General features: G+C 46.1%; 1 protein-coding gene across 1 annotated transcript in view; it reads left to right on the top strand.

The window, feature by feature from the left end:
- The window catches only part of lrp1bb (low density lipoprotein receptor-related protein 1Bb), a gene marked incomplete at its 5' end in the record, with an annotated part of 93,036 nt that extends 82,162 nt beyond the window's left edge, over nucleotides 1–10,874 (top strand). Inside the window, 8 exons of the mRNA XM_019863907.1 lie at nucleotides 94–340; nucleotides 1,424–1,528; nucleotides 3,792–3,905; nucleotides 5,875–5,951; nucleotides 6,250–6,340; nucleotides 6,880–7,030; nucleotides 7,915–7,989; nucleotides 9,870–10,874. Coding sequence (XP_019719466.1) covers nucleotides 94–340; nucleotides 1,424–1,528; nucleotides 3,792–3,905; nucleotides 5,875–5,951; nucleotides 6,250–6,340; nucleotides 6,880–7,030; nucleotides 7,915–7,989; nucleotides 9,870–10,010 — 1,001 coding nt within the window. The remainder of the gene's footprint in view (nucleotides 1–93; nucleotides 341–1,423; nucleotides 1,529–3,791; nucleotides 3,906–5,874; nucleotides 5,952–6,249; nucleotides 6,341–6,879; nucleotides 7,031–7,914; nucleotides 7,990–9,869) is intronic.
- Nucleotides 10,875–11,648: the final 774 nt, after the last annotated feature.

Below are 11,648 nucleotides of genomic sequence, written 5' to 3' on the forward strand. Positions count from 1 at the left end.
GGTGAAATGTTTTCAAGTGTGGCTAAGATGTCATTTGATAAGGATAATTAAGCCCCATTAAAACCTTTCACAAGTCCAATTAAAGCAGCTCAGACTCCATTCTTGGGGGTGTTCTGAACATCTGCTGTCGTTCTCTCTCTCTGTCTCTCTCGACATGGTCACCAGATATTTGTCACCACTACTGCGTCAACTCCAAGGCGTGCACGCTGTCCAGTAGCGGCTACGTGGAGTGCGTGTGCCCCGCCAGGTTCGAGGGAAACAAGTGTGAGACGGACAAGTGTCTGCGATGCCGCGGCGCGCCCTGCCTCATTAACGAGGAGACGGCAGATGTGGTTTGCAAGTGAGTGATCGCCTTCCGCTTCTTGCTTGCGTCGGGAGGGGCGCCTCGTGCCGCTTTGTGGTTGGAGCAGACATTTGCATTCCTGATACATGTTGTCAAATCCCAAAAGCGTGCAACACGTGACGTAATTGCGCCTGTTACACCTAATACGCGCACGGTGGCGTGACGAGGAAGGACTTTTATTGTCAAACTAAACATCAAACAAAGACAGTAAGGTGCATCTCAAGCCAACGCATGATGTTGTTTTGGATAGAAGGCAGCAGTCCATGAAAAGAACAAAAATGGTTCCAGCGTGATAGCTTCTGTTTTTTCGCGGCATGCTATGCTATGGTACCCACTACAAAGTGCTGGGTTGTTTTCACAAATCCACTCATAGTGGATTTTGACGTGCCAGGACCCAAAGCGCTGCGTATAAATAACCCGACAGCTTGTTCCCTTGTGCACCCCGCGCTGGATTAGTGATTTCACCCGATTCGGGTTACTTTGAACCTTTGTTTGATGTTTAGTTTGACAGTCGTTCTTGAACTGGAACAGCTGCAGAAGTCTCTTCTGTGAAGATGAGTTCACGATCTGCCGAACTGCTGAGTTCACTGCGACCATTCGGCACATTTTTTTTGCTCGCAAAACAAACAACCAAACAAAAATGGTCGAACCACAGCTCGTATTTTGAAAAAGTTGTCGGGAGAGTCACTCGTATTTCAAGGCACCACTGCACCGTGTCACAATGAGGCATTGCATGCCCCCCCCCCCTTCCGAGATGCAGCATAAAGAATATATGCATCGTTTTCCACTAAATCCAACAAATACAAAGTGCACAACCGCTGAATGTCTGCGGTTGCTGTCCAATGACAACAAGGATGTCAAATGACCATTTCTTTATTTTGGGGCTTGTTGAATAGAAAGTGTAATTACAGATTTGGTCCCTAAAATGTAAATGGTGTCATTTGTTTTATTTTTCTTTTTGCACATGACGGAATACAAACGAGCAAGCGAACATTCCCAATAAACTGTCGTCGGTTGCGTGCGTGCGTGTGTGCATTTTCTCCTTTTGTCACAACAAGTCATTATTTCCTCTCCGCTCAGTTGCACAAATGGGCGAATCGCACCGAGCTGTCAACTGTGTGACGGATATTGCTACAACGGAGGCACCTGTCACCTGGACCCCGACACCAACCTGCCTTTCTGTCAGTAAGTCACTTACTACTTCATGGCATCTGAGACAGACTGTGATGATTCTCACCCTCGCCGCCTGCATGCAAATGACGCCTCTTTATCCCAGTAAGCCCGGCTTTCGGGAGCGCAAGAGGGAACCGATCGCGGGGAGAGTCGCACAAGCTCGTAATATTTCACGCAACACGATCCCCAAACCCAAGTCGTGTTTGATGTCACGTCGCAGAGGCCATGGCGCAGCGTGGGGCCGGATGCCAGAACCCTGTGTGACACGTCGTCGTGGCTTAAGGCGCATATTTAAAAAAAAAAAAAAAAAGGTGAAATCCTGTTCCTAGCTTGCGATTTTGAGCCTATCACCGTAGTCCTCCTTGCAGTAAAGAGCTCGTGTCGTGTTTCCGTGACTCTCTTCAGTCGTCGGATTTGGAAGTTTGCTCTCTCGAAAGAAAGGGGCTCTGTGTCAGTCATTTAATTTGACATTCAGTGGAAGGGAAAAAAAAAAAAAAAAACGCCGTCACTCTTCCAAGCGTGGCCCACAGATTCATCTCACCTGAGCTTCTAATCGCATGCGGCACTTTGTTCCAAATTTCGTCAAGGGAGAAATTGGAAATCCTTTCTTCTCAAGCCCGACGGTCTGCATTTTTAACTGCCCATTGTCCAGACTCGCCAGGTGGAAATTTGGGCACGTCTCACAAATTCGAGTGGATAGAATCAATTTCTATGCAAATGATTCCGCCGTCGGATGAGGTCAAGAGATCCCATGGTAGGGGTTATGATTTCCTCAAAGGAACGGGAGACGTACGCCGAGATATGGGCAACTTCATCAAGAATCTTTACGACTGCGCCATATTGAACTTTGCAAGGCCCAACTTGCCTCCAATGGATTTTCTTTTTTTCTTTTTTGCTGAACGGTGAGTAGGTAGACTACTGGTTATGGTTTGGGTTTAGGGGGTTAGGGGTTATGGTTAGGGTGAGGGGTTAGTGTTGGGTTTGGGATATGGTTAGGTTTTGTACGACATTGTACAGATATAAAACTTTTCAGGTTTTCCATTTTAGCTTTCTTCTTGCACAGCATGCGATTATAACTCAGCAGTTATGAATTCGCGGGCGGCGCTGCGTCATTTTTCACGATGACGAATATTCTGGATGTACGCTGGCAGAATATGATTCCTCAGCGTGGAAAAAGGAGGTCCTCCGTTTTGGCAGCGTTTGGATTCGTCTTGAATTCGACAACTTTGAAATCTCTTGACGATTCCCTCCTCCAGCAGTCAAGGTTGCGCTCACCTCTGCATTCACTGTGCCCGCTCGCGTTTTCCTCACCAGCGCTCCAGTGAGGCGCCGGAGGTCTCGCGCCGTCCCGCTCTCATATTCGCCTGCACTCGCCAGAATAGTTGATGGCCTTTTGCTGCATTTGATTTATTATTGCTTCGATGTTTTTCATGTAAAGTTGTCGAAACAATGAAAGATGTTTCACACAATGGTGATTTGACATCCAAGCAACCCAATGAGCTTTTTGGGGCGTAAAGTGCACAAGAGGCTTCAAGCTGTTTATTGCCACTCCTGTCAACCTAAACATAAAACAAAGAGAAATACATGTGGCGTCCATAAAACAACCACATAACTCTGCCAGCTTAATGCTAACCCAGAATGGGAGACCCCATAGACATGCTAACAAATAGCATCTGTGTGGCGCTACTCTAACAGTGCAACGACGTGCCGACAGACAATCACAAGACCCCCCAGGCATATATTCTTTATCTTCTGTGTAAAATGACCAACAGTACCGCAGCGTACCGAGACACAATAGTTGCCCGTCTTCTTTGTTTGCGTCGCCGTGACTGTTGCGTTTGATGTCATTAATTCATGTTTTTACAAAGTAAACTATTTGTGCTATTGTGCCATCATGGAACAAAGTCAAATTGTAATGTCAAGGCACCACGGTCCATGTTGTCCATGTTAAGAGTCTTGAGTTGACCGTTTACCTGGCGGGATGCAATATTTCACAGCGTCTTACATCCCAAGTGGTCAAAAGTAACTTTACACCTCATGAGATGATTTGCTTTTGCTAGTGAGATCATACCAATGATTTTTCTTTCATCGGGTGAGCAACAGAGCTGTTCTGTTTATGTATATTGATCTCGACACATAGCTCACGCCATCTCCTCCCCGAGTCGGCTGAAAGGCTTGAGCGTGCCAATCCGGGCACGTCAGGCCCAACGGCGAGGTCAAAAAGTGTGCTTATGGGGAAAGGCCCTTTCCTCACTCCACCAACAATGTTTTGCAGTTGCACATCAGGGTTCAAGAACCAACGTTGCGATGAGCTGGCCAACCCCTGCGATTACTTCTGTCAGAATGAGGGGCTGTGCACATTAACGGCTCTTAACAAACCCCGCTGCAAGTAGGTCACCTCGCCAGCCGCTTTGTTGACGCCTCATTCAACGCCATTCTGTAGCCTGTTCAGGAGGAAGGGCTCTTTGTGCCACCTTGTGCTAACTCTCCATGTAACAAGTGCTCCGAAATACATTGAAAAGGACGATTGTATAGCGTCGCAGGGGGGTTGATGACTGCCCGTCCTGTTTTTGATTGACGGGTCAATCAAGATGCGGCATGGCAAAAAAAATGTTCATCTTGTCAAGTGTCTTCAGAGCGCAAAGTGTTTTGCTTCTCTTTCAAAAGTCGAGGTATGTCCTTTGAAATGTGCAAATGAACCTCGTCTTTGTTTTCCTTGTAACATGAATTACAATTAAAGCGCGAAGAAGTATTCGGGCTTCGTGTCAACGAAGCTAAATGACACACAAGATTGAAGGACTAATTGTTTAAGAATCCGCTTGTATACTTCAGAGGAAAAACGTGTTTTTGAGTCAAGTTTAATTGAAGATAAAGTTGTACTTATTTTGGAAAACAAAGAATTTTAAAGATTAGATTTGTATCATTACAAAAATAAAAAGAAACAATTTTCAAACATTTTAACCTCAAAGATATCAGATTCTATTTTCATAATTAATTTGAATCTAACAAGTGACTTATCTAAAAATGTTTTTTTTCTTCGAGATAAACAACTTTATTCTCGTTATTTTACTTAAATTAAAGAATACGACGACTACCATCTGACTTAATTCTTAACATCGAATCAAATATATCAAGTATTTTTTTTTCATTTTCAAGCTCCAACAAGAAAAAAAGAACTACTTTACATTCCCTTGCAAAATTTGCGTTTAGTTTTTTGCAAGGTAACGCGTTTTTTTTTTTAATTGCGCGTTTATATACTTCCGGGTCAGTTTGGCGACGCTGGCCTGGAACGCTCGGCTAGTGAAGAGACGACAGTACGCTTCAGACGACTTTCGCTTACTTGGAAACGTGTTTAAAATGAACAGATTGTATGACTTTGTAATCCAAGCCAATTTCAAAGTCAAATTCAATCAAACTCGCCCCTGGGTAAATACGCTCCATCTTTGATACTCTCGTCCACCCGGAAGACGACCCGGAAGTACTTACCGCGCGTTAAAATCAGCGTTCGTTGCATCATTTTTTTTCCCCTCCGTGTCACGTTCGGGGCTCCGTAATGTTCTCCTTCATCTAAAAGCAATCTGTAACCGTTCACTTGAAACATCCTCCAGACGCGCAACCATCAGCGTCGTTACTACTGCAATCTTCTCGATCTTGTGTCAAGACACACACGGCTAACTTGACGCGTTGGGCGCTTTCGCGACCGCGCCGGGCTAAGCCGACGAGGCACTTGTTACATGAGCGGTTGCTGCAAGACTCGCTGTCACACTTGTTCGTCGCCCTCCATCAGCACTGGGGGGTCCACTCCCACGTGACATTATGTGCTCATCACGTGCATGACGGCAAGTGGCAAACGAGGATTGCTTCTACGAGCTGGAGCGGCATGTCCCTATTTTTTTCCCCCGCTGAAACTTCATTCTTGTAAGGCTGGTAGCGGAGGATGTTGACTCTGTTATTTGCTGTGGTCGATGCTGTAATTGGTATGAGTGCACGTCATTAGCAGCCGTTCATACATTCTCTCATTATCCGGTTGCGGCGCCCGGATCATTCATGCTTTACAAGCCCCATCTGCGCTCGCCGTGTGAAATTACATCTCTTCTGCGTTCCAAGGACGCCAAGAACACAAGGACTTATTGTCCCGCTGTCATCTTGTCACGTTTTTTTTCCTATCCGCACGCTAATAATCGACATCAACTCTACCTCAACATTTTTCTTTTGTTTGTTTTTTTTCCTCAGATGTTGCTTTGTCCAGTTCAATATGCCGCCCCTTCAAAGTGTTTTCTCACCAGAAAAACGACACACGTCAATGGTCGGGTTTTTGACAATGCTGTTTTTTTTTTTTTGTTTTTTTTTTTGACAAGGTGTTCTACAAACTGGGCTGGAACGCAGTGTGAGAGACCCGCACCCAAGAGCAGCAGATCAGACAACACCAGCGGAGGTTAGTTGGGCACACTTTGAACGAGTCCTGCTAAATTTGAGTCGATCAAACTGGACTCGATTGGCATTTTTTTTACATGAAGCAATGTTTTCCTAATTTCTTTTTTTTTTCCTCACATTTTAAAATATTTTTTTTCAGGATCCTGACTGATCATGTTTGCTGCCCCCTTTTTTTTTTTTTTTTACCTCAGCCCTTCTCATCTCAGTTGATGTTGGGTTCTTGCATTTCCCGGGTTCCTCAAATGGGTGATATGATCTTCTGTTCTGTAAAAGCGCATTCTCTCGTTCTTTCTTCGAAGGGAGCATAGCCATCATCGTGCCTCTGGTCCTGCTGGTCATCTTGATTGTGATGGTGGTGGCGGGCGTTTACATCTGCAGACGAAAGCAAAGGTCGGCAGCAAATCCAGCCATTCGTTTTACCGATGATGTTTTTGGAATGCGGGAGAAAACCACGCAAGCATGTTGAGAACATGCAAACACCTCGCAGGAAGGAGACGGGATTTGAACCCGGAGCCTCAAAACTGCGAGGCAGACGCGCTAACCACTTTTCACACTGCACTGCCAAGGGAAAATCAATGAGGCTTAAAGCAGGTCTTTGTTTAAAGCCAGCGTGATTTATTTTTTTTCCTGATCATCATAATCCATTAAGCCTCCGACTGCCGTTCCGCTTTTCGGTTATCTCACTCACATCGCGCCGGTTGCGTTTGTCTGATGGATTTTGTTGGCGGAATAGTGGCGAGCGTATCTGGCTTTTAGTTGAGCGGAGGTCTCGGGTTTGAATCCTGCTGCTCCCCGATTCCAAAATCATTTATGGAGGAGATGCGGGTCACGAAAGTGATGAGCATGTTCCGGCACGCCGCGTCTCTGCGTTTTGCGTCACGTGAATCATGCCGCTGACAGCGGTGCTCCACCCCCACGCCCGCCCGCAGGGGGAAACGCGTCCAGAGGCAGCCCATGACCAACGGCGGGATCAACGTGGAGATCGGCAACCCGTCGTACAACATGTACGAAGTGGAGCACGACAACCACGCCGACGCGGGCAGCCTGCTGCGACCCAGCTTCACGCTGGACCCTCAGAAGGTGGGTCGGCATCGGGAAATACATCAAAGACGTTTTCCCGTGCGCATTTCAAAAGGGGAACGTTGATTGGCGCTTCGGGCTACTGAAGACGTCTATGTGGAGCATGAGATTGATTATGAGGTGGAGCGACAAAAAAGGAAGGAAAAAAAATGGGAAAAAAATCCTAAAAAATATGCAGCGTCCTAAAAACGCACACCGGCGGATGACGAAAAGAAAGTGAAAGCTCGAGAAGGCGTCTCCGTTCATGGCAGAGTTACGTTCCGAAGACAATGAAGCGCCACCGCATATTTGCACAGCTTGCTCAACGTTGCTTTTCAAAGTAAACACGTTCATAATTGCTGCAAATATTTGGATTCAAAAGGAGGTCAGGGCCTGTTTTTGTTTAGCAAACAATAAAAAACCAAAACAAAAGAAAGAGGAAATGAAAGTTAAAAAAAAAGTTACAAGTCCAGTGTAACATCAACCAATGGAACTTTTTTTTTTTTTTTAGTTACAAGTTTTTTTTAAAGTACTTCTCATCTTCGGGACTCTACTTCACACTTATGCTGAGTGTACGAAATGAGCCATAACACCTTCACTGATGTGTTTTTTTTTTTTTCCGTTCGAGCTTCAAACTTGCCGCTTTCCGCACCGCCAACTTTGACAGCCGCTATTGTTCAAGCTGCCTTGAAAACCTTTTCACTCATTTCTCGCTCTTCTCCAACAATCTCCTGCTCTCCAACCGTTTGTTTGCTTGTTTTTTTGTTTTTTTTTTTGCCTCCTGCTCTCCAACTGTTTGTTTGCTTGTTTTTTGTTTTTTTTTTTTTTTTTTTGTCGCAAACTGAGAACGGGCAATCTTTGGGCAAACTTTGCATGACTAGCGGCGGCGCTTGCTTCTCTTGCAGGGCTGGTGTGTCAAATCGAGTGAGCCTCGCACCTTGGGTATCAGTTCGGTGCCCAAGGAGGTAATCCCCGGACAGGCGAATTTTTCAAACCTCACGCTGACTTTGCCCGATAAGGACATGAACCATCGTTGTATCGAATGTAAGCAACCAACCGGCGACGTACGAGTGCCTGCAATGTTTCCTCGGTGTTGAAATGTCCCGACGAAAAGCCCAAATGTGTGCGTGGGTGTGGATGAGTCTTGAACATTTTGACGATTTGCATGACGATCGTCAAGCATGTTAAGCGCACAGCTTCCCGAATACGTTGATGTCCGTCGTTTTGCTTGGCGCTTCCTCACGAGGACAACTTTGCATTCGCTTGGCTTGAAAGACGCACGCGCGGATGCTCGCCTTTTCAAAGCGCACATTTTGCTTGCGTCGCTGAGTCATTTGGCTTTTGCGAGTTTACAAAAGGTGAACGTGAACATACATTTGTTGAACGTCATTTTTTTTTCTTTGGAATGGTCCCCTTTAAGTGGTCCTCCCATTTTATGGATGTTTCAATGACGTCAACCTACGTAACCAAGGTAACGGCAGAGACACCAAATAATGATCCGGCATTGCGGCCGCAATTATTCGAAAAGCTGTCATTTGGAAGCGAACTGAGCATATTGTCGATTGAACATCAATAAGGTGAAATAATCACGTGAACCCCTGCTGAATTTGGTGCAAGTCTGCTCACGGACAAAGAAATTAATCATCCAGTTGGATCACGACCGGCGCAAGGGGCCTTCCCCTTTTGCCACTTTTGACATTTGCCATGGCACTTCATATTCTTTGCATTAAGCAGATGTCATGATGCTGTTCAAATTGCAAAGATGGTCAAGCTCCTGCATTTTTCATGAGAAAAGTTATGGACAAGTGGCACAGTCGATGCCAACAGCCAAATATGGCCTCGGTCCATGGCAGGGCGGCTTCCCCTCTGAGCCTCCGCTTAGTTCGCGATAGCTCGAATAGTGTCTGGTCCGCAGACCTGAGGCACGGAGGGTGGGGCCAGGCCATTTCAAGATTGGGAAACAAATGATCGAATCTTCGAAAATGAGCCAGTGAAAGGATGTCAGAGGAGGAGTGACGTGCTCCCACTTACTTACAAGTAGCAGTCAACAGGCGAGCAGCGTCATTTTGGACCCACTGGAGGCTCTTCGTGGAGGACTGGCTGACTCCAAAGTCAAGTGCGTTCCAGTAATCCATCTGAGAAGTGACGAAGGCAAGAATGACTGTTTGAAAGTGCTTTTGAGAAAGGAGAAGCTTGACTTTAGCCAGCCGCCCGAGACGGAGTTGACGACGGCTCCGGTTTCATTTGGGGCGAGTGATTCTGATGAGGCCACCCGAGGCGCTTTTCATAGCGTGCGATATCGATCGGGCCGCCAAGCTCGGGTTGAAGGCTGGAGATGGACGAGGCCACCGCATCACCTCCGCACGCTTTGATTTTGTTGCCGTTGGCCGTAGCGCGTCGTGTGCTTTGTGGCATTGTCGTGCTGGTCGCCCCCCCGTCAGCGAGCCGTCTTCTTGCCGAGGGACGGACGACTTTTGACAACATTTGACAGCGGGCAGCTCCGTTCATCGGAGCAGTCAAGTCGCCCTCGGCAGAGAAACGGCCCCAAAACTTCCATCTTTCCGCCTCCGTGCTTGACTTTAGGGACTTTGCTCTTATGGTCATACTTTGCTGGAGCCACAATTCTGAGCGGAACCCGCCCCTAAACCTGCTATGCTTTCATGACTGCTGTTCTTTCCATTAGCATAATCAATCAACAACCATAAAATTGCAAACTTCTAATTTATTGTGAGCAAATTCAGCAGGGGATCAAATCATTGTTTCCACCACTGTCATCCCTCAGGGAATATTTTGGCCCTGACTGTATTGCGCCTTTTTCTAATCCCCTTTTTTTTCTCTCTCTCTCTCCTTCTCCATGCAGCCCCTGAATTACGCCAACCCAGTGTATGCCAAGACGTATATGGACGGACAAAACTGTCAGAGGCCGGTCATCATTATCGACGAGAGAAGAGAGCTACTCCCAAAGAAATTCGAGGGGATTATTCATGAAACCGCCGCATAGCCTACCTGACTCTTTATACTTTTTTTTTTTTTTTTAAACCAGAGTATATGATGTATCTTACAAAGGCGGTCTACAAGATTTTTTTCGATGAGACTTTTCAGTTTGCCCGACGTCGCTTTCGCGTTGTGTGCTCGCTGTCATTTGGAACGCTATTCTCACGTTGCTTTTTTATCGTCTGTTCAACGGAAGCCGACGCAGTCCTGCGACTGACTGACACTCAAGCCTCGGAAGTGCAAAAAAAAAGAGAGATATATTATTGGCGCCCGCACATTTCAAAACGTTCCAATCTCTGTTTAGCGAAGGCGTGGGAAAACAAAAGTCGGTTGAAGCGAATGAACGCGTCACTCGACTTTTCGGACCCATTCCATGTCTCTCCCCTCCCCATTATGGTTCATCAACGAGACCTTTAGTGTGACATGTCCCCTCTTGCGGCTCTGCTGCTTGGATTTCCAGTCGGGGCCCATCCAGTGTTTGAAATAGACTTGAAGCGCCCGTCGGCCGTGTACAATAATCACCTTTCTTTTGTGGAAAGAGACGGAAGCCCACCTTGAATGTTCTCCGATCAGATCCTGTACTGTACGCTGAGAGGACAAATGCCGAATATCTTATTTTTCTAAAGCTCATGTATCGCGCGGTTTTGCTAGGAGCACGTTTTGCCACGAGGCGAGTCAACGCAAGGCTTATCGTAGATCAACGTCTGTTACTTTTCAAGTGGAGGAGGATCGATATAAAGACTTTTTATAATTTTATATTTGATTTGTATGTGGTTCGACTGCTATGTATTTTGACAAAATGTATTAAATCTAAGTAATTTTTTATATATAAAATGTAAATCAATATTGAATAAAAGGGGGTTTATTTCCACGCGGCAGCCCTTCCCTTGTGTCCAAATACAAAGTGCGCATTGTATTTTTTTTTTGGTTGGTTTTTTTCCCCCCCCCGAGGAGGTCAACACTGCGTCTCTCCTCGCACACCTCTTAATACACTGCCATTACTCTCCCTTATGATGTTTTTCTCGAGCCACATACTGTAATTCCCCCTCATCGACCAGTCACCGTGGCAACCAGACTGATGCCTGCCCTTTCTCTGCCTGCCACGGTCTCCCCTTGGTGGATGTCGACATTTCAAATCATGCCTGGTTGTATTCTTCTTGTGTTGAGTTTTAAATATAAGCCAACAACTCAGTGGATCAGCTGCCCTTGAAATCTGTGGTTCTTCAAGATATGCCCTAATTTAGTGTTTTGTGTTTTTGCACGCTTGGCTAATACTGTAAATTAAATTCAAGATTGCTTGCCAAACGCCTTTGTGGTTTCCCGGACAGTAGGGGGCGATATGAACTAAAGACGTCCAATTCACCAAGAAGAAGAAAAAGTACACGCACAAGAACGGTACCACATCCGGTTCAATGAGCAAGTTTTTCCGCTGTCCACAGGCCCTGTTCTCAGTGAGTAATTTTAACATTTTAAACTGACTTCGCAGTTTATCTCTGACTGTATAGATGTCGAAAATTGGGGAGAGTTAATACGACACGTTGCTCCTTTTGTTGTTGTGACTCAACGTCAAAAACAACGTCAGCAAAGGGGGCAGCGAGCGAGCACGCCGCCGACAAGTCGACCTCCGCTGTCAATCAAAAAGCAA

The sequence above is a fragment of the Hippocampus comes genome, unplaced genomic scaffold (assembly GCF_001891065.2).
Source record: "Hippocampus comes isolate QL1 unplaced genomic scaffold, H_comes_QL1_v1.1 scaffold313, whole genome shotgun sequence".
In the NCBI taxonomy this organism is placed as follows: domain Eukaryota; kingdom Metazoa; phylum Chordata; class Actinopteri; order Syngnathiformes; family Syngnathidae; genus Hippocampus; species Hippocampus comes.